The 22901-nt window shown below is 44.8% G+C and overlaps 2 protein-coding genes across 8 annotated transcripts in view; one reads left to right on the top strand and one right to left on the bottom strand.

Moving 5' to 3' along the window:
* Positions 1 to 3033, top strand: part of UBP1 (upstream binding protein 1 (LBP-1a)) — a 72428-nt gene extending 69395 nt beyond the window's left edge. For both annotated transcript variants that reach the window (XM_021071558.1, XM_003132094.6), the window contains one exon: positions 123 to 3033. In XM_021071558.1, the coding sequence (XP_020927217.1) occupies positions 123 to 160 (38 nt within the window). In that variant the 3' untranslated portion in view covers positions 161 to 3033. The remainder of the gene's footprint in view (positions 1 to 122) is intronic.
* Positions 540 to 22901, bottom strand: part of FBXL2 (F-box and leucine rich repeat protein 2) — a 78314-nt gene continuing 55952 nt past the window's right edge. For 4 of the 6 annotated variants that reach the window (XM_021071562.1, XM_021071564.1, XM_021071565.1 and 1 more), the window contains 10 exons: positions 19186 to 19254; positions 18990 to 19104; positions 18701 to 18827; positions 18521 to 18595; positions 17649 to 17779; positions 16020 to 16080; positions 15216 to 15260; positions 14625 to 14681; positions 4724 to 4936; positions 540 to 3959 (listed from right to left, as the gene is read on the bottom strand). In XM_021071562.1, the coding sequence (XP_020927221.1) occupies positions 3852 to 3959; positions 4724 to 4936; positions 14625 to 14681; positions 15216 to 15260; positions 16020 to 16080; positions 17649 to 17779; positions 18521 to 18595; positions 18701 to 18827; positions 18990 to 19104; positions 19186 to 19210 (957 nt within the window). In that variant the 5' untranslated portion in view covers positions 19211 to 19254 and the 3' untranslated portion in view covers positions 540 to 3851. Of the gene's footprint in view, positions 3960 to 4723; positions 4937 to 12666; positions 12716 to 14624; positions 14682 to 15215; positions 15261 to 16019; positions 16081 to 17648; positions 17780 to 18520; positions 18596 to 18700; positions 18828 to 18989; positions 19105 to 19185; positions 19255 to 22901 lie in introns of those variants that run through there. The other 2 variants (XM_021071559.1, XM_021071561.1) reach the window with 2 other exon arrangements.

Genomic DNA, 22901 nt, shown 5'->3' with positions numbered 1-22901 from the left:
CTCGAGCATATTCAAGGTACCCTCTGAACTGGGATGGGAGGTTGTAGAGTTGTAGGAGTTCAGTTTTGAGTCTCCAGCCTGGTTAAAAACAAAAAAGCCTGTAACTTCTCCTTTTTCTGCAGCTGAAAACGGGGGTGGTGTCCACATAATTTTGAAGTGACGTCTTAACGTAGTCTGAACTTCATTCAGCACCAAATAAAGCCACGCTTAAAAGTGTGTGAAGACTGAATCCAAGAAGCCTTGGGATTGGATTTTACCATATGAGATGTTTCATATTGAAAACACAGGATGACCTTTCTAATGAGCTGTGAGAGGCGCATCTCACCGTCACCATCACGGCCCCTCAGGAGAGCGAGTGCCTGGGGCCGAGGGACAGGCAGGACCACCTGCTTCTCTGGCGGAGAGGCCAGTCGACACAGTTCCTAGAAGCAGCCATTGCTGTCTTTTTACACTGTATGCGGTTTGGAAGTGAATGTAAAGACATACTGTGGGCATTTACCTCTCTGTGCCAGCTTGGCTTCTGTCGCCTGGACCTCATGCTGACCTGGGGCAGGGTGGGGACGGAATCTGTGTGCGGAGAGACACGAGGCCACCACTGACACGGGTGATGGGTGGTCATGGGAGAGGCTTGGCGCCTTCTCAGAAGAAATCATGTCTGAGGGTGAATGTGTGACGTGATCACGCCAGAGCGGGGAAGATCCAAGCCGGGAAGATGGGCTTGACGCAAACTGCATTATCAAGAGTACCTTGGTGAGAGGATCAGCGTAAATCCTAATAGGTACAAAGACTTTGTGTTTTTGCTTTGTCACAGATTTATCGAGAAACTTTTTGCTTCTGCTTCTGTTCTTAGCATTTTGTTTCTGGTTTTCATTTTTGAAGCCCCAATGCCTTTTAAACTCGTGGTTTTTTTTCCTCTCTCCCTCTCGGTCTCCAATTGCCCACCCCACTCTGCACTATCCAGTCCTAAAACATTTTTAAAGCCCTGTTCCTGACATTGGAAATACATTTAGGCAGGGGAAGCAGTTTCTGACTTGGTGTTAACGGGTTTCATTATGAAGAATTGAAATTATTCATGGAACACTAGACATCACAAATCAAACACTATATTGTACCATCAAAATTCCTCTCACTTCTTCTCAAATATTGAGCTTTAGTACAATCATGGGTAACATTCTAGTGATTATTTAGGGACTTTTTTATACACCACACAATAGCTTTTTTCTATAAAGAGTGCCTCTTTCACAAAACCAAATGCTTGTCGGCCAGTACACTTTTCAAAGGGAATCCACTGTTTTTGCAATTTTTTCTACTACTTCTCTTCCCTTCACCCAAAGCCTTCCCAAAAATCATCAAGCAAGCATTTGAGGCCTGTGGTGTACTAGACAGTTTTCTTCTCAAACTTTGATTCCATTTTAATTATACACCTCTGTCCATTTACCCTGTGTCTTGGATTTGAATGTATTATTTGATTCTTACCTTTGTTCAGGCAGAAATAGGAATAATATTGAGTTGAAAATCTCTCCCAGAAGACAAACTACTTAAGTGAGTAAAGGCTTTGGCATTGTTTTATTCATAAAGGGGGTTATTTGAGCTGAGAAAGTACTGTCTCTAAATGTTTCCATCTTCAGTTTGAAATCTGTAACTTGTATAGACCCTAAAGCAGGAGAGCTTTCCTTTCTGTCATTTTCCCTTTGCTTTTGTATGACCACATGTTTTCTGTACCAGTCACTTGGGAAAGAAGTGAGCTTATCTCTCAATTGTTTTAGAGTTTTGCTTGTCTATTTAGCATTCCTTTTTGAGTCTCAAGATTTATGGAACAATAAATGTCATTTAATGCTGTGTGCTATTTTGAATTCCTCATCAGGTTTTAGAAGTGGGGTAAGAATAATTAAAAGCTCATCAAACTTGAAATTACACCAAGCGGCATTGAACATTAGTTTGTCCCAGTGAAAAAGGTTAAATTATGGCACCAGCAAATTTGCTACTTTGTTTTTTTAATAGTAGGATGTACACATTTCAGTATAATAAATGTTTTCCGATTGTTTTGCAAATGTGTGTCTCATTTAAAATCCAGGTTCCTGCCAGTGTCACTCACGGCATAAGACTCAAGGGGTTCACTGTGTATGTTCTGAATACACACCAGTCCAAATGTTTGAAGAGGTGTGTTGTGTGTTTTCAGTTTGTTGTCTTCTCAAAGCTGATGCAACTGAGGACAGGTTATTCCAGTAATTGTTCCAGAGTCCAATAGCTGTGATAAGTTGTGTCCTGGCTCAGAGGAGATGATGTACAGAAGGCCCTGGTCATTTAAATTTTTTAAATAGAAACTATACTCATAGCTTCCTGAATCAGTCATTCCCCCGCCCCCACCCCACAGTGGTATAAATGTATATTTAAGTAACTGTTATACATACAGTTTTAGAGCAGGAAATACTGGAATATATAGTAAGGCAGTAAAATCATTAGGACTTTAATGCTTGTTAAACTGACAGGGAATTGTCTAATTGGCCTTCTCTCCCCAGAATACAGCTGAAGCCTTGTATCCTACAAGCTTCTAAAACTCTCCACTTCTAGAAACCCTAACCCTACCAGAAGCGTCACTAGTCATGGGGTATTTGTTTTTGCTCTTTCACTTTAGTTTCTCAGGAGCTCTGGGCTCTTCAGTTTGGGGCAACCTAAGAAGGCTGGGCTGCCGTTAACACAGAGGTTCACAATGAAGGTGGTGACTGGGTTCCTAATCTTAATGAATAAAGATCACCGATGTGGACAGCAGAGAGCAGAAACTAGATCACCTCCACACATTTTAGGTAACATTAGGGACGTACAAATTTGCAAAATGGTTTTGCTCAGAATTGTCTGCCATAGGTAATAGCAATAAAATCTTCTAACTTAAGCACTGCAATGGTTTTTCATTTTTATAGTCTTAAATTCTCAAAGGTGCCAACACTTTACTGATGAGTTTTAAGTGTGTATAATTTTTGAGTAGTCCTGGTGTAACTTGATTTCTAAGATTTTAAAATAAACTTGGAAAAAAAATCACACCCATTCTACATGCATCCATTGATTATTTTTAATTGATTATATTATAGATAACTTGAGCTTTAATTCTGTTTCCTTAAGGTTCCCCAAATTTTGTGATGACATAACTGTCTTTAACAAAAATGCACGTGCTGTAGCATATGCCAGAGCTTATCATTTCCAGTTGGGATACACAAACTCTGAGTTGCTTTTGCTTAGTTTCTGGTCCCCGAAAGTACACAGGACAAGTTGACAGCAAGAGAAAGGTGAAGACGCTGCTCCATGCTACCCAGAGTCCTCATTTCTTTGGTGTCTCATGGAAACCTATTAACTTGCCTTCCACCTAAAGTCTCTACATAGAAAACTGTCAGGCATTGTAGATTTACAGTATTGTCACTTTGACTGAGTTGTTCTTTATCAAAGCAGAAAAGTCCTGCTAATCAAAATGGAATTGTTGTGAATAAAAGTAGGCCACTGGCTTAAGTATCAGATAGAAAAATCAAAAGCTCGTTTTTCTGCTCAGTTTGTGCTAGCACTGGGTCTGAGGAATGCTGCCAGCCAGGGTGGGGCAGGAATTTTGTGCCTAGGGAGGCACCCACCCCTGAGGAGATCCCAGTTTCCTGCAACAACCTGGCTACACTAAGACCACTCTTGCCCTGTGTTACTGACACAAGGCTCTGAATTGGATCCTATCACCAGTCACTGAAGAAGTCCTTTACCTGTAAATTCCTTTCCCAAAGGAGAATCAACAGATGTGGGTGACGGTGGAGTAGGTCAGAGAGACTGTGCTCTGGAGGAAAGGGTGCCGCTTGAAGCCCCAGGCTGGGTGGCTGCCGTCAGAGGATGACACAGCACCTGCACAGCCGTGGTCCATTCCCTCCCACTGCTGTCGGCGGGGTAACAGGGGCAAAGTAGGCATGGACTTTGACGTTAGGGAGCTGGGCCTTGAAAGAGAAGAAAAACGTGCGGTCATGTTGACGGTGGTTTAGGGATTACAGGCATCATCCTAGAAAAGCCCAGAGTTCTCCATGTGTAATCCACTTCATTCTATGACTAGGCAAATAGTTCCAATACAGTTTCTGGTGTGGGCTAACAGGCACATCCCCCAAACAGCACCTCCTAAAGACAGACAAACATCTCTGCCCAGGGGAAGTAACTGTCCCTGTGTGCACAACGGGAAAGGGCTAACAGTGGTACATCCAGGGCTGCCTAGCGGGGTGAGCGCAAAGTTCCTCAACTTAAAAGTATATCCAAGAAGTTGGGAGTTCCCATTGTGGCTCAGCAGTAACAAACCCCACTAGTATCCACAAGGACGCAGGTTTGATCCTTGGCCTCGCTCAGTGGGTTGGGAATCTGGCATTGCCGTGAGCTGTGGTGTAGGGCACAGACGCGGCTCGCATCTCGTGTTGCTGTGGTGCCCGTCAGTGTTCACCTGGAAATTAACCAAGGCTGCTGTTGCTCCTCCTGATAATGGCCTAAATGCCTTCCTTCTTAGAAATTTGCTGATCAACAGACCACAGGGAGCCTCCACCGAGGCCCAGTCCAGAAGCTGAATCTTTCAGGGTAGGGTCTAATAAGGAGATTTTGAAGTGGTCTAAGGAGATGGTTTGGCTAGTGGCTTAGGACAGGAGGTAGAAAATGGATGTTGGTTCTTGATATATTTGTCATTTGCTTAGATGCTGCCACATGTGATGGTGCCCTCACTCACCCGCATCCGCTTGATGCCCGCACGGGTGACCTGCTGGCAGTCATAGAGCTCAAGGCGCTCCAGGCCCCGGCAGTGCTCTAGGTGCTCTAGGGCCACATCGGTGACAAGGAGGCAGTTGTCCAGCTCCAGCACCCGTAGCCTCTCGTGGCCACAGGAGCTGTTGCTTAGGTGTAGGATGCCGTCATCTGTGATGAGCTCGCAGTGGGACAGACTCTGCAATGAGGAGAAGGGGCAGATGTCACAGGACCCTCTCATTCCAAGGCCTGAGGCCCAGGAATGGCAGGGGAGCTGGCCAGGCAGTGCCCCCAGAACTGCAGATTGACCAGGAGCACTGAGCACAAAGCCTTAGCCCATAGGCAGTGGCTTCTCAAACCATCCCCAGATGTAAAGGTGGAAGAAAGAAAAAAAGAAGGCCCTAGAACTACAATAATTGGCTAAGGGATGCACAAAATAAAAAGATGTAAGACATCAAAAATGTAAGACAAGGAGTTCCCGTCGTGGCTCGGTGGTTAACGAATCAGACTACGAACCATGAGGTTGCGGGTTCGCTCCCTGTCCTTGCTCAGTGGGTTACGGATCCGGCGTTGCCGTGAGCTGTGGTGTAGGTCGCAGATGCGGCTTGGATCCCACATTGCTGTGGCTCTGGTGTAGGCCAGTGGCTACAGCTCCGATTCAACCCCTAGCCTAGGAACCTCCATATGCCACAGGAGCGGCTCAAAAAAAGGCAAAAGACAAAAAAAAAAAAAAGAAAGAAAGAAAACCCTACAGACTCCATCAAAAAAACTGTTAGAACTAATTGACCAATTCAGTAAAGTTTCTGGATAAAATAATATACAAAAATCTGGTGTGTTTCTATACACTAAAAATGAATTGTCGGAGAAATTAAAAACCACTTACAAATTGCATTGAAAAAAAAAGAATACCTAGGAATAAATTCATTTAACCAAGGAGGTGAATGACCTGTACACTGAAAACTATAAGACACTGAAGAAAGAAACTGAAGATACAAATAAATGGAAAGATATTCTGTTTGTGGATTGGAAGAATTAATATTTTTAAAATACTCATATAGCCCAAAGGAATCTACAGATTCAACATAACCCCTATCAAAATTCCAATGGCATTTTTCACAGAACAACTACCCTAAAATTTAAATCTAAAAAGGATCCTGAATATCCAAAGCAGTCTTAAGAACAAAGCTAAAAGCATCATACTCTCTGATTTCAAGTGATACTACAAAGCTACAGTTATCAAAACTGTGGTACTGGCATAAAACAGACATACAAATCAATGGAGCAGAATAGAGAGCCAAAAATAAACCCACATATATATATGGTCAATTTATAACAAAGGAGCCAAGAATCTACAATGAAGAAAAGATAATCTCTTCAATAAATGTTGCTGGGCAAATTAGACTGCTACATGCAAAAGAATTAACTGTATCCCTGTCTTACACCATACACAAAAATTAACTCAAAGTGATTAAAGACTTGAATGTAACACCAGGAACCATAAAACTAGAAAAAACATAAGCAGTAAGCTCCTTAACAGTCTTGATGATGATTTTTCTGCATTTGACACCAGAAGCAAAGGTAATAAAAGCAAACAAATGGGACTACATCAAACTAAAAAGCTACTGCACACTAAAGGAAACCATCAACAAAATGAAAAAGCAGTCTACTGAATGGAAGAAAATATTCACAAATCATCTATCTGATAAGGGGTTAATAACCTAAATACATAAAGAACTCAATGGCAAGAACCAAACAGTTGATTCAAAAAATGAGCACAGGGGAGTTCCTGTTGTGGTGCAGTGGAAACAAATCCAACTAGTATCCATGAAGATGTGGGTTCGATCCCCACCCTCACTCAGTGGATAGGGAATCTGGTGTTGCAGTGAACTGTGGTGTAGGTCACAGGTGTGGCTTGGATCCTGTACGGCTGTGGCTGTGGCTGTGGCTGTGGTGGAGGCCCACAGCTGCAGCTCTGATTCAACCCCTAGCCTGGGAACTTCTATATGCCACAGGTGCAGCCTAAAAAGCAAAAGAAAAAAAAAGAAAAGAAAGTGAGCAGAGGTCTGAACAGACATTTTTCCAAAGACAGCCTACACATGGCCAGCAGGCACATGAAAAGTTGTTCACCATCACTATTCATCAGGGAAATGCAAATCAAAACGCAAAGCGATACCACCTTACACCTATCAGAAGAGCTATCACAAAAAGGCAACAGAAAAGTGCTGGTGAAGATGTGGAGAAAAGGGAACTCTTGTGGACCATTGGTAGGAATGTAAATTGGTGCCGTATAGAGATTCCTCAAAAAAACTGAAAATAGCACTGCCATATGATCCAGCAATTCCACTTCTGGGTATTTATCTGAAGAAAATGAAAACACTAATTTAAAATGAACCCCTGTGTTCATTGCAGCATTATTGACAGTAGTCAAAATACAGAAGCAACCTAAGGATCCACCAATAGCTGAATGGATAAAGAAAATATGGTAGGAGTTCCCATTGGAGCTCAGCAGGTTAAGGACCCAGTGTTGTCTCTGTGAGGATGTGGGTTCAACTCCTGGCCTCCTCAGTGGGTTAAGGATCCAGTGTTGCCACCAGCTGCGGCGTAGGTCATAGATGCAGCTTGGATCCAGTATTGCTATGGCTGTGGCACAGGCTGGCAGCTGTGGTTCTGATTTGACCCCAGCCCAGGAACTTCCACATGCAGCAGGTTTGGCTGCAAAAAGAAAAAGAAAAAAAAAAAGAAAAATGTGATATATACACATGTACATGCACACAATACAACACAATGGACTATTATCCAGCCATAAAAAAGAATGAAATTTTGCATTTCTGACAACCTGGATGGACCTTGAGGGCATTATGCTAAACAAGTCAGACAAAGAAAAACAAATACTAAATGATCTCACTCTTATGTGGAATTAAACACGCACATTTGTACACAAACCACACAAAGCACTACGCTGACAGACACAGAAACGAGGCTGGTTATTACCAGAGATGGGGGTGGGAGTGGGTGAAACAGATGAAGAGGGTCAAAAGGTACGAATTTCCATTTATAGAATTAGTCATGGGGATGTCATGTACAGCACGGTGACCATAGGTATTAATACTGGACTGCAGATTTGGAAAGTTGCTAAAAGTACATCTTAAAAAGTTTTCATTACAACAAGAGTGGAATGACATAGGATGATAGACGTTAACTAGACCTAGTCGTGTGATCCTTTCACAACATATACAAATACTGAATGATTATGTTGCACACCTGATAACAGAATGTTCTATCAATTATACTTTGATAAAATTTACAAGAACCACCAGAGCTACTGGTGTCCAGGATTCTCTAAAAGCAGCAGTAATTCTCCTGAAACAGTCAAACTTTAGTACCTGGAAGGCCTGGGAATGAAGGAGTTAATGCTCTTACGGTGCCCATCAACACAGTTAATGGGTCTTATGGAAACTGAATCAGGACACCAACCACCTGATTTCAGACTGCCTGCCTTGCCGAGGAATCCGGATGGTCTAAGCAGGTCTCACCATATCCAGGAAGGGCCGCCAAGGCTCTGAAAAGAATCCAGTTCAGTGACGAGCAGAAGAACGACTATGGAGTTCCCTGGTGGCCTAGCGGTTAAGGATCTGGCATTGTCACTGCTGTGGCTCAAGCTGCTGCTGTGGTGCGGGTTCAACCCCTGGCCCAGAAAATTCTGCATGTCACAGGCACAGCCAAACAAATAATAAAAGAATGATTAGCAGTGCTTCCTGCCCTCAGAGACAGGGTGGGCAGCAGGGTGCTGGAAAAAAAGCAAATGTCTGGATACTAGACACAGCGTGGACTGAAAGCATTTCTATTTTAGATTTGGTGGCATTCTGGTGATTAAGGAATGGAAGCCCACTCTGACCTAGCATGGCTAAGAGTAAGCTACTGTACATTTTAATTAAATTGTTACTAATTTGCTCACTTATCATTAAAGACCTTTTAAAAAGAAAACACAAAAAACTGCAAATGGAAATTTTAGAGTTTACTTCATTTATCACTGTCTCATAACTTGATTCTCCATTAGAGGGGAGGCCAGTGAAATCAATGAGTCTGACAACGTCTTTGTTCATTTAGAAAGTTGTGTCTACAGCCATGACTCAGAAACACTCTGCATTTTTGAAGCTTATAATTAGACCTTGAACAGTGTGATCTGACATTACTGGCTGCTCTTGAGTATGAACAGCAAACGTTGTAGAACATAAATTCAGATTAAAGTTATTGAGCTAAATGACATTTTCGTCATTTAAGTTCTCCATATGGAAGACCTGACAGTTTCACCCAGTTCATATAAAATGTAATATCCATCCCACCATACAAGTTCAGAGGCAAAAAATACTGCATTAAAGTTCTAATCACTCATTTGATACTTCAAATATATGACTTCCAGGAGTTTGTGGCTCAGCAGAAACAAATCTACTATCCATGAGGATGCAGGTTCCAACCCTGGCCTCGCTCAGTGGGTTAAGGATATGGTGTTGCCGTGAGCTGTGGTGTTGACCGGTGGCTACAGCTCTGATTCAACCCCTAGCCTGGGAACTTCCACATGCCGTGGGTGCGGCCCTAAAGAGACAAATTATATATATATTCCAACTCTGTGCTAGCCCCTGTCGCAATGGTGAGTAAAAACTCACTTCTGCTCTGGGGAAGCTGGGGATATGGAAATGATGAAGGACCAGGTGCCAGAAGGAAAAGGGCAAGTACCGAGGAGTAAGGGAAGCATTTAGTTCATACAGGACTGGAAAGGCAGAGACCCCATCACAGCTATGTGTGCCACATAAGGGAATTTTACTTTGATTCCAAGGCCACCGGGAAGCGTTTTAAGAAGGCGACATTACGTTTGTTTTCCAAGAAGATGGCTGCTCATCACTCTACCCACCAGAAAAAAATAAATAAATAAATAGAAAATGAGTAGTTGTCGAGATGTGAAGCAAGTGTTGCAGAGGAATGCGGACAATCCTGACTGAAACACATCGGTGTTAACCAGAGACTTAACAACCCTGGTTTTAACAGCCCCAAACTGGAAAGTCCACAAACTTTCAGCAGCCGGAAGTAGAAATAATCAGAGCACACCCGTTCCCCGGGTAATGAGAAGGAACGATGTGCAACTACACACAGTATGAATTTCACAAACATCACATCTGAAGAAGCCAGAAAGGTGCACGTGATTCCAGTCATACAATTTATATAACATAGTACAAAAAATGGCAAAACAAATCTATGCAATTGTAACTCACTACCATTGGGGTTACTGATTAGAAGGGAGCTTTACAGGAGATCTTGTGATGTTTTTTGTTTTTGTCTTTTTAGGGCCACACCTGTGGCATAGGAAAATTCCCAAACTAGGGGTCGAATCAGAGGTACAGCTGCCGACCTACACCACAGCCACAGCAAGGCAGGATCTGAGCTGTGTCTGTGACCTACACCACAGCTCACGGCAACACCGGATCCTCAACATTCTAAGCTGAGATAACTAGGAGGTCTGAATAAACTGGGGTCCTCAGCTGGGGAGCAAACATGGTCTGGGCTGCTCTCCTTCAGGAACTGCCACAGAACAACGGCCCTAAGACTGTGAGGCCCCCCTGAGCTTCTCATGGTCAGCCTTCTTTTTTATTTTTGGTCATGCCTATGGCATGTGGAAGTTTCCTCAGGCCAGGGGTGGAACCTGAGCCACAGAAGAGACGCCAGATCCTTAACCCGCTGCGCCACCACGGAACTCCATCACTCCAGCCTTCTTAAGCCTCATGGAGAGTGAGCAGCGCTTAGCCTGGTCCCCCACCTCATCTTCTCTCCAACCGCCCTATAAAACCCAGAAAGCAAGCCTCTTCCATTGCAGAAAATGCCCTCAGCTCTGGAGAGCTGGCTCAGGAGCTGGCAGATTTAAGCAAAACAGCTTTGCTAAGTGAAGGTGGACCTCGAGGACCACAGAACTCAGGGGCAGCAATGGAGAATGACAATGAGAAAATGGTGGCATGAATGGGTCCCCTTTAGGTGAAATTATGTTGCAGGTAGGTAACAGAAGGGGTGGCTGGGAAAGACAGGAGGTATTTGTCAGACTGTGGGGCATGGGAAACTGGGACAGAAACAACATCCATTCTGTTTTACATGGTTGTTTTCAAAGTTTTTAACTGTTCCACTTTAAACTGGAAGAAATACTCATCTAAATGTCACTGAGCCTTGAATCCCTATTTCTCCTCCAGAGCAGTGAGCAGAGCTTGGTGAGATTCTCCACACGTTGCCAAGAGCAGGCTTCTGCCAGGTGGGCAGGCTGTGTACTCATCTTTCTAAAGAAAGAGTGGCCTGATGGACTTGGCTTTCCACACATCATCAGTTTTAACAGATTACGATGAAAAATAAAACTCTGTAGCATAAAGAAAATAATATATTGCCATTTTTGGCTATAATTCCTTATTCTTAAATAATAGCTAAAAATTTTAGATAGCTTTTAGGACCACTGAGTTGCATAATATGATTTTTTTTGTTTGTTTTTTGGGGTTTTTTTTTGCCATTTCTTGGGCCGTTCCCGCGGCATATGGATGGAGGTTCCCAGGCTAGGGGTCCAATCCGAGCTGTAGCTGCCAGCCTACCCCAGGGCCACAGCAACACGGGATCTGAGCCGCGTCTGCAACCTACACCACAGCTCACAGGATCGCCGGACCCTTAACCCACTGAGCAAGGCCAGGGATTGAACCCGCAACCTCATGGTTCCTAGTTGGATTCATTAACCACTGAGCCACAACAGTACTCCTGCTTAATGTGATTTTAAAAATTTCAAAGGAGTTCCTGTTGTAGCTCAGCAGTAATGAACCCAACTAGCATCCTTGAGGATGCAGGTTCGATCCCTGGCCTCGCTCAATGGGTTAAGGATCCGGTGTTGCTGTGGCTGTGGTGTAGGCCAGCAGCTGCAGCTCCAATCCAAGCCCTAGCCTGGGAACCTTCATATGCTGCAGGTGCAGCTGTAAAAAGAAAAAAGAAAAAAAAAAGTTCAAAAAAACCAAGGAGTTCCCTGGTGGCCTAATAGGTTAAGGAACCAGTGTTGCTGCTGCTGTGGCATGGGTTCAATCTCCGGCCTGAGAACTTCCATATACTGGCAGTACACACGTACACATACACACAGACACACACACACACACAGATACACATATACACTCTCTCTTTCTCCAAAGAACTGGCTCTGATGCTGAAGAGAAAACCAGCCTCTTCATTATCAACAGACCCTTTGGAAGACACATCCCACAAGCTAAAATTGAATAAAGAAGATCCTTAACCTCCTCTGAATAAATGTCTTGAACTCTTCACAGATGTTTCAAGGTCCTACTCCTCTGTGTGCTTCTGAATCTGGAGTTCCCCTTGTTTGTAAAGGTGTGTGTGTGTGTGTGTGTGTGTGTGTGTGTGTGTATATATATATATATATATATATATTTTTTTTTTTTTTGTCTTTTTGCCATTTCTGGGGCCGCTCCCGTGGCATATGGAGGTTTCCAGGCTAGGGGTCTAATTGGAGCTGTAGCCACTGGCCCACGCCAGAGCCAACGTGGGATCCGAGCCGTGTCTGCAACCTACACCACAGCTCATGGCAGCAGCACTGGATCCCCAACCCACCAAGCAAAGCCAGGGATCAAATCCGCAACCTCCTGGTTCCTAGTCAGGTGCGTTAACCACTGAGCCATGACAGGAACTCCATGTAAAGGTATATTTGACTTATTGTCAAATAAACACGATTAGCTTCCCTTTCAAAGAGCCCTCCAGATTTTGCTTTTGTGTGTGTACGTGGCCCCTCTTCCCTGAGGAACCCATAGAACAGTTCCTGGAAGGGGTGTGTGTGTGCACATTTGCCTCGTTCACGTGTCAAGGACAACCTGGAACTGAAATGTTAGCAGATGGGGTGTGACAAGTCACCTGGCTCGGGGCTGGTGGTTACTTCCCTCATTTCTTCTTGCTCCTGGATCTTTAGTAAAAGAGAAAAACCAGATTTCAAAGTTCTGAATCTATGGTGCTTTGCCCTAACAGCATGGCCTCCTCTGAGCCCCCTAGGCTGGGAGAGAAACCCCTGAGGTGGAGCCCCAGCTCCAAAGCAGAGAGCACTGTCTGGGCCTCCTCCAGGGAGGTGGGTCTGGCTGCTCCTGTGCACACCCGCACCTGGGCTGTCACTCACCCTCAGCTCTACCTGAAGTGAGCATGTTCCAGACACATCCTGCTCTGGAATTTCAGAGGGAGGATAAAGTTACTCTTTTTCAATCAATCAGCTTTTTATTCTCCAGTGTCTGCAACACTGCCTGGTGTGCAGTGGTCCTCAAGAGATGTTTGTCAAGTAAATTTGCTGGATGTGATCAGACATAATCCACAGCATTTCCCTTTTCTGTCTTGGCTGTTAGGCATCTCCAAAGCTAAGTTTAGATTTCAATTGCAATTGTTCCCTTACTTTTCTGCTAATAAGCTTCCCTGGGTTTTTTGTTTGTTTGTTTGTTTGTTTGTTTTTAATTTGGGGTGCTTATCTTGGACTTTTGGTTTTCATTATAGTTTAACTTTTACTCTAAGCCCCCTTTCTGGAAGTGGCTTATATATGGGGGACCAGATGGAAAAGATTTTCAGTCAGCAGAATCCCCACCGGGGATTACACTGTTTACTTGGAAGGCATCTCCTGACCCGTTCCTGGGGGGGACCCTGCCCTCCTGAGGAAGTGGGAGGAAGGCAGGAATCAGGGAGCCAGTGGACGGCCTCATCCCCGTGCACACCAGCAACGACAGGGATGCAGGGGTGAAGAGTCCTCCAGAGTGTGTGGGAGCTGGGCAAAGACAGGAAGGAAGTGAAAGCAGGCACAGGGCTCCTGAACTTCTGCTGAGGCAGGCGGTCTCGGGGACAAGAGGTGGAGAAAGCATGGTTGAGGAAAAGGTTCTGTCAATTACAAAACCGGATCAGAACCAATTTGGAAGTAAAGACAGCAGGACTACAAAAATTATCTGCAAATAGGTGAAGGGAAACACTTTGCTTAGAGAATTTGGGTACAGTCAGTTCCTGACTCTTCTCTGAAATCTGACCCCAAACAAAAAGTTCCAAAGCTGTTCAAAGCCCTGTGTACCTGTGCCTGAGGGAAAAGTCATCCAGAGGAATGTGGCAGTAAGGAAAATGGGTGAGGAGAGACACTCAAGGCCAAATGGAGCTTTAATGATGCTCTAACCTCCCAGCCCCTGCTGATGAAGCGAGGACAGAGGCAGCTGGCTTATGACAAATCTGTCATGTACCTCAGGGCAGTGGAAAGACCAGACCCCACTGAAGCCATGAAACCCGGGGCCTTTGGGCAGTTGTATAAATGTGGGCAGTTTCTTAACCACTCTGAGCCTCAGTTTCATCACTGATAAAGTGGGGATGTGCATGGTGCCTGCATCGCAGGACTGTGTGGGGATTGAAGGCGACTGTGTGTGTCTAACGGGAGTCACACAGCCTGCTTGCTGAACAGGGCCTCCATTTCCCCTCCGGGGGCAACAGCTGGCTGGATGCATGCATGAGACGCCTGCACGGCTATGAAGGTAGTGACGCCTTTCACTGCTCATGTTGGATCTTTCTATATAATCCCCCCCCCACAGACATGTGAGCAGATATGAAATGAAAAAATGTAACATCAGCATGGCCTCATTTTAACTAACTTTCACTCTACCTGACATGATGAATGTGAACTAGAGTGAAATAGCAAGGACGTGGATCCACATCCTAACACGAAAGCCGTAACATTTAGATGCCCTGTCTCCCAAGTTAGGCCAATCAATAGATCTCTGGCATCAAGCATGACAACACTCTTAGAGAAAAGAAGGTTCTCTCCTCCGACAAGGTAAATAACAACATGAAGAGCTCAGACTCACCAGGGCTTGCAGCTTAGGACAGTGAATGGAGAGCTGGATGAGTGTGCTGTCCGTTATCTGGAGAGAAACATGCTGTTTCAGTGTGGCCTCTATACCACAACTTGATACTGCTTCTTCCCAACACACGAATCAAAAGGTCCAACAGAGAATTAAAAATGCATTGAAGGCCCACTCAGACTGGGGGCTCCTCTCTTCTCCAGCAACCCCAATTCTGCTCATTCCCAGGGATACAAAGTTCCTCTTTGATCTGTCCTCTGGTGCTCCAACAGGGCCAAGGGACAAGGAGGGTCTCCCAGATTTGTCTCTCTAGAGTCACCTCATCACTGGATGTGCAAGTTTATTTCTTCCTTAAGTTTTATGAAAATGAGGGATTTTTCTGAAACATTTGGCAAGAGATGGTGCTCCCTGAACTTGGCTGTGGCTCTCAGGACTGATAACAGCCCAAAGTGTATGCACCCCCCTGCTGTGGCCCTGACACCTCTGCTGGGGCAAGGAGAGTCCAGACAACAGCCAGTCAGAATCTCTGGTCACATCTGTCTGTCTGTCAGTGGCTGAGGGGTGGCCCTGAAGGGCTGTCAGGAGTCCACTCACCAGGATGCATTCTTCGAGATCCATCTTCTCCAGGTCATGACAATTCTGGAAGAGTCCAGAAGACACCCCACTATCAGTCAGTGGTTAGGGCAACACTGGGGGCTTGCCTGTCCCTCTGAGTACTGGTCCAGGATCCTTGTTCTCACATTAAGAAATGTGCCTTGTTACTAAAGTGACCCAGAGAGCCGGCCCTTCTGAGCAGGTGCCCTCTGAGTAACATTCACTTTGGAAATGGGAGTTGGGACTGCATTTACTTCTCTCATCCTGGAGAGGTAGTTGCCTACGCCTCCCCAGGGGGTACATTTCAGCCATGGACAGGCTCTGGAAGGGCCTGGGGGTGGGAGGGTGTGCTCAGCCATGGCGTAGACAGGGGTGGGTAGGGGTAGGAAGAGGGGTGTATCAGCACCCCAAGAAGACATGGGTTCTGGGTGGCAGGCCACAGGGACCCCATGGTGGCTGGCATTTGCAGCGCAGTGTGGGAAGGGGCTGAGCACAGCCCAGCTGCGGGGATCTGCTGAGAGGCTGAGGTGGGGTCTGTGTGAGGAGCATCTCCACCAAGAGGAGGACTCTCATCGTCCCTTCCAACCTCGTGAGAGCAGGGCTGGGCTGGCACAGAACCTTCTACAGGGCCTCCTAGCTCTCCTGCCAGCTGGGAAAAATGTGACATACCCCAAGGGCTCTATTCTACTTGGTGTCTGTCATTTCTCAAGGTAGTTTTTTGCACCCTCCAAAACCATTCCAAGTCACTTTGACTGAGGGAGCTGAATGAAGAGTTTGGTTTGGTTGTGTAACACTCTGTCTTACCCGAGCTAAAAGAGTAAAGCCTGCATCAGTCAAATGGGAACATCGGGCAGCCTCCAAAATCCTGGGATAAGGAGCACACGAGAGAAAAGGTAGGACTGGTTAACAACAGAAAAGCATACTTTACAATGCAACTCTTGAGTTTATTCCACTCTTTGACCAAAAAATGGGGTTTTGACCTGCCCTAAGTTCCAAAGTCCCATTCCAAACCTGGACAGTAAATCCAGGAATATTCCCACAATACCAGCACATGTTGCTCTTGCTTTGAAATATTCCAATATTTGTTGACTCTGAAACACAATTAAAATGCACTTTCACTTAACAAAATCATTTTGATGTACACTGAACTTAATGAAATTCTCCGTTGTCTTAAAGGAAATTTTAAAAATTTGTGGCCAATGAAAATCATCCATCGCTAGCTTAAATAACATTTTAAAGTTAAATTACTCCCTAGAGTTCCCACTGTGGTGGAGCGGAAACAAACCCAACTAGTATCCATGAGGATGTGGGTTTGATCCCAGCCTTGCCCAGTGGGTTAAGGATCCGGCGTAGGCCGGTGGCTACAGCTCCAATTAGACCCCGAGCCTGGGAACCTCCATATGCCGTGGGTGCAGCCAGAAAAACAAAAAGTTAAATTACTCTCTTATAGCAATAACTCTGACCTCCTTTCTGACCAGTGTTGATTACCCAGATTCCTTCTACTATGCAGAAATATCAAAATTATTCAGAATCTTCCCTAATACAACAATAAGGAAAAATGGGGGAAAAGCAGAAGGAGACAACCCTTAAAAGATTTGTCACTGATATAACCATGAAAAATGGATCCATTTTACTGATAAGAATAAGAAAACATGAATCTTTTTTCTGCCTGTTTTATAGGCGTTAAGATTGCCAGTCCTGAAGTCAAACTCAGAAGTTCACACTCTAGCCTTATTTCTTACTCATCACATGACGCAGAATAAAATATGTGCTTTTCTTTGAGTCTCGGTTTCTCCTCTGCAAAACAAGCAAGAATAACTGTACTGACCTCCTGGAGAGGAGGTAAGGATGAGGTAAGTCAGTGCTCATGATGGTGCCTAACAAAGAGCCGGGAACTTGAACCCCAAGTTCAAGTGACGTTGACCATGATTACTATTTTGTTGCCATTATTAACATTTCATCATTCATATGGAGAATCAGAAAATAAATCATTATCTGTTAAATCAAACCTTTCTCTCCTACTAGGGGAAAACGATAATAAGGTGGTTGTGATTTTCCTCCCCTTCTGTTTAGCTACTGGTCTAGAGGAGAACCTGGTGATGTCTGGACATGAGGCTGTCACTCTGCTCACTATCAGATCACTCAGATGTCAGACTGATAAGAGGATGAGGCCAGCCAGGTGGCCAAATGAGTCAAATCCATCGGGAAATTAAGACTCATATTCCCTGGTGGACAGGGTGGTGCTCTGTATGCAGCCCTCAACGATTGAGATTCCATACTGCCCCGCACCAATCCATCTGACAAAAGCCACACCACTACCACCACCGCCTCCATCTAACCCTAACCCTGCTGCCAAGCCTTTCTCCTCCTGCAGGAAGCCCTTCAGGTCAGCCCCAAGCTCTGAGTTCAAAGCTGAAAGTACAGTACACTCACTGAAGCCTTGGGCAGTTCAAAGCCAGGGCCGTGAGGGACGCGTCTGTGAGGTTACTGCAGCCAGAAAGGCAGAGGGCCTGCAGCCGGGGACAGCCTCTGCATATCTGCACCACGCCTTCATCTGTGATGCGCTGGGGAAAACCAAAGCAGAAAGGAAAATCGGAGGGTGCCAGCAACACTGAAACAGGAGCAGTGGACAGATGGAACTGACTACTGTGAGTTGATTGGTTTGGGTTGCCAGTTACCAGCATTTTGTCCTGATAACTGAACAAAAAAAGGTGAAGCATGGGGCAGACATGTATGTATAAATGGATGCCTAATGAGAGGTATTTATTTCTCTTACTTTCCTCAGAATTGATGTTCCCCTGGAGAAACCCAATAGGCTGTCCCAAGCATTCTCTTCAATTATTAGCATTTACAATGGCAGTAAAGAAAGAACAATAACCTTCCAAAGGCTAGAAATGCACTGATGAAAATCACACCCTCTCTTGAATATGCCCTTATTTTTCAAAGCATTTTCATATCTGTAATTTCATTTTATCCACTGAAGCAACATGGGAGGCATCACCATCCCCACTTTCTAAGTAAAGACAAGACACTGAGAAGTTACGACGAAGTGTTCAGGTTAGTGACTAGTTCCAGCATTCCTGATATCTTAAAGTAAACTAAGACCCTGAGCTATGCTATTTTAAGGGGAGATGTTAATGGCTTTGCATTGGCCTTTTTGTTCAGACTGTTGTTCTTTTACCCTGTGGCAAACTGGTAGACGGTACAGAAATAAGTGTGTAGCAATTCCCCCACCTACTTGGAGAGCTTCAGGGAAGGGAGCTCCTGGGAGGGATGGGAGCTCATGGGAAAAGCATGGTGCTCACCGAGCAGGACTGGAGGTTGAGGCTCACAAGCTCGTGGCAGTAATTCTGAATGTGTCTCAGAGCTTCGTCTTCTAACTGAGTGGAGGGAGAGAACAGAAGAGAGATGGGGCCAGGTAAGCAGGTGGATACAGGCAACCGAGTGAAGCAAGCCCCGTGGTGTTAGTTTCGAGTGGCCCATACCTGTGTGCAGCCCCTCAGCAGCAGGGCCCTCAGGCTGCGGCAGCCTCGCACCAGGGCCTCGATGCCATCCTTCGTGACCTGGTCACACCATGACAGGTTCAGGTACTCCAGGTTCCGGCATCCCTCACTGAGAACAGGAAACAGAACCCCACCTGTGAAGCCCGTCCCATGGAGGGCTCAGGACCCACTCTTAGTTCAGTGGCTCACAAGCAATTCAAGGCAGAGTGACCTCTGTGCCCTAAGTCACCCACTTTCTGATCCAGTGGGACAGTCAGAGAGGTACTCTTACCTTATCCCTTTTAAGGAGCTGTTTGTAATGGACACACAGGAGGTCAGATCCAGATGTTTCAGCTTGGAACAGAATCTGCTAAGGCTGTAACACGTGCTGAAATATAGCAGATGCACTAAAGCTATTTTCAACCACCTTTCTCTCCCCTCTCTGTCCCCATGGCCAATCCATCACCAAAGTAATTTTCATTGCTTACCTGTCAGTGATTTTTGTGCACCCATTGAGGTTTAAATGTTCAATATTTCGGCAGTTCTGCGCAAAGGTCCTAAAATGAGAAAACATTTAAAAACTGCCTGCAAGTTGCTTAGCAGCCACTAGAGGGCATGTATAACCATTTACATTTGGAACAAGGCTCCTCAACATTTTATTCTGTTGTGGAAAGGACACTTAACATGAGATCTACTCTCTTAGGTTTTTAAGTGTGTAACATATGACACCTACCAGTGCCCCTCAAACTTCAACGTGTACACAAAACGCTACAGTTCTTGGCACAGTGCAGACAACAATGGCAAACTGCTTGACAGCCCGCATTTCTGTGATGCCAAGGCTTCTACTCTGGGAAAATCAGCTGGAAGCAAGGGGGCCAAGTCTTTCTTGTACTGTACCATGCTGTCACTTGGTTACCCCAGGGCCTTTCTGGAGAAACTATCTCTGACCACTGGCAGAGTCAGCATTTGATCAGTATCAAGAACTGAGAGAGGACACTGGTGAGGACACTGAATTGTGAAGGGCAACGCCCTCAACAATTCGTGAGCTGACAGCAAGGCCAGAAGCAAAAATTAAACATTCCTGACCTTTATTCCTTAACATATTCACCAAGGACTGGCTCAAGTCACCTGCATTTTCCTGAACTATGGCTTCAACGTATCTTACGGGATCAAATCTTGAATGCTCGAAAAATCAATCAAGGTAGGAGGAGGGGATCAAGATGGCGGAGGAGGAGGATGTGGATCTCACCTCCCCTACCAACACATCAAAAATACAGCTACATAAGGAGGGATTCTCGCAAAAAACGAACTGGAAACTGGAAGGAGAACTATACAATCAAAGCTGCAAGAAAGATCTCCATGTAACTGGGGAGAATGGAGGGAAGGAAAAAAAAAGGCATCAAGTAGGGGCCTGGGCCCCTGGGAAAGACCCATACAAATGACAAAGTCCACTCCAGTGGACTTTCACCCTGGGAGGAAGCAGCTGACTCACAACTGGGCATCTAAGTCCCAGGGTCCAGCATGGAGGAGACAAGGCCCCTTGCCTGCTGGGAAGCCCACTGAGACAGTTGGGAATTGGAGAGGCATAGACTCTACTTGCCAGGAAAGTATGCGTGCTGGCTTGCTGACAGTCAGGGTGGAGTGAGCCTTGCACTGGCGGCTGCTGCAGCGTTGCACTCACAATCCAAAGGGGTCAACACTCCAGCCCTGCTCAGTCTACACAACAGCTGGCATGAGTTCTGGGCCAAGACTGGTCTAGCTCTGCAGAGACACACCTGGGGTATGATCCAGGTGGAGCCAGAGGCCACTCTCAGCATGTGCATAGGGTGGCGGGTCTAGCTGCAGCAGATGATGTCAGTGTGTGCACTGGGCAGTGCCACCAGAGTGGACAGCAACTCAGCGCTGAATTTCAGGAAGACAGGTTCTGGGCAGCAGTACACAGCGATTCATTTCCAGCAAGAGTGCCCCAGCTCCACCCACTCCACACTGCAGCTTAGTGCTAGGTCTGGGGCAGACAGGTCCTGGGAGAAGACTGCCACAGAGGCAGCCCAGAACTCATGCCACATGAGTCGGCAGCATGGCCATATCAACTCCTATAGCAACAACACCTTGACCCTCAGCCCCAGGCTACTCCACACCACAGCCTTGCACAAGATCTGGGACAAACACAACAGAGAAACGAATGCAACCCTGGGCTGCTTCGGAGTGGAACTGAGGATGCCTACACAGGTAGCACATAGGTTTGCTGTGACTGCACAGGTCTGACTTGCTTCAGCTACTGGTGCCTCTCTGTCAGGGAAAGCACTCAAGGACAACAGAGCCTGAATGAACTGACCCTCAGAGCTTCTACTCCAACAACGGGGGAGCAGACCCTTCCCCCAACAGGACAGTGACAACCGTAGAGCAAACTGCTTCACATCCAGCAGAGGCACTAGACACTGACACTACAATACCAATCACACACCCTATCAAAGGGATAGCAAGCAGCACACTCTAAGGAAAGATGTGGCTGACATCCATACCAAAGCAGCCCTTGCACCAAAAATAGTGGACATACATGGCCTACACATGGACACTCCCACAGGAAGACAGCCCTTCAAAACCACAGCAGTTAACTGTTTCTCCTAAATTCACAGAGACAGAAAAAGTAAAATGAAAAAGCAGAACTACTCTCAATTAAAATGACAAAAGAAATCACCTGAAAGAACAAATAATATCTACTAGAATGCAAGTTCAAAAAGGAAATAATAAAAGTGACAAAGGAATTTTAAAAAGATTATCAATAGATATACAGGTCACTGTAACCAAGGAACTAGGAATTAAAGACAAACCGACCAAAAAAGAAAATTCAATCGCCAAGAAAAACCAATCAAGAAGCAATGAATATCTGACTAATGACACAGAAGAAAAAAAACAATAAATGACACAGAAGAATGAATAAATGATCTGGAAGATAGAATAATGAAAATCACCCAATCATAACAGCAGAAAGACAAATAAAAAAAAAAAACTGAGAGAAACATACAAGACCTGTGGGATAATAAAGCATTCCAACTTACACATAATAGGGGTTCCAGAAGGAAGAGAGAGAGAGGAAGGGATCAAAAATGTACTGGAAGAAATTATAGCTGAAATCTTTCCAAACCTTAAGAAGGAAACAAATCCAGAGAGAGGAAACAAAACGAAGAGGGTCCCAAACAAGATGAACCCAAACATACACAGCCCAATTTATAGCATAATTAAAACAGCAAAAGTTAAAGAGAGGATTCTAAAGACAGCAAGAGAAAAAGAGTCAGTTACAAGAAAATACCTATAAGGCTTGATTCAAGCAGAAACACTGCAGGCCAGAACGGAGTAACACGATACATTCAAAGTCCTAAAAAGGAAAAACCTGCAACCTAGGATACTTTATGAGGCAAGATCATCATTTAGAATAAAAGGAGAGAAGGGGGGTGTGGGGATGCACTGAGGGTTTGGGATGACAATGCTATAAAATTTGGTTGTGATGATTGTTGTACAACTATAAATGTAATAAAATTCATTGAGTAATTAAAAAAAAAGAATAAAAGGAGAGAGAATTTTCCAGAAAAGCAAAAACTAAAAGAATTCAGCAATACTAAACCTACCCTAAAAGAAATGTTGAAGGATTTTCTCTAAAGAGAAAAGGAGCAAGAATCTATAGGAAAGGGAAAGATTACATTAGGAAAGGCAAATATATAAAAAGGATTGGAGTTCCTGTCATGGCTCAGTGGTAATGAACCCAACTAGTACCCATGAGAATGCAGGTTTGATCTCTGGCCTCATTCAGTGGGTTAAGGATCCAGCATTGTCCAATTCAACCCTTAGCCTGGGAACTTCCATATGCCACAGGTATGGCCCTAAAAAAAATAAAAAATAAAAAAAGATTGAAGAGCACTAAGTCTAGTATATAGGTTAAAAAACAATTAAAAATTTTTTTGTATAAGTAATTATAACTACAATTAGCAGTAAAAGGATAAGCATGAAGTTGTAAAATGAGACATCAAAATCCCAAAATGTGGGGGATGGGAATATAAAAATGTAGATTATTTATTTATTGACCATATCCATGGCATGCGGAAGTTCCTGGGCCAGGGACTGAACCCAAGCCACAGCAATGAACCAAATTCTTAACCACCAGGCCACGAGGGGAATGTGTTTGAACTTGTATGACTATCAGTTTAAA

Source organism: Sus scrofa, chromosome 13, assembly GCF_000003025.6.
Source record: "Sus scrofa isolate TJ Tabasco breed Duroc chromosome 13, Sscrofa11.1, whole genome shotgun sequence".
NCBI classification, from domain to species: Eukaryota; Metazoa; Chordata; class Mammalia; order Artiodactyla; family Suidae; genus Sus; species Sus scrofa.
The sequence above is the reverse complement of the archived record's forward strand: the minus strand, read 5'-3'. Positions and strand labels throughout refer to the sequence as shown.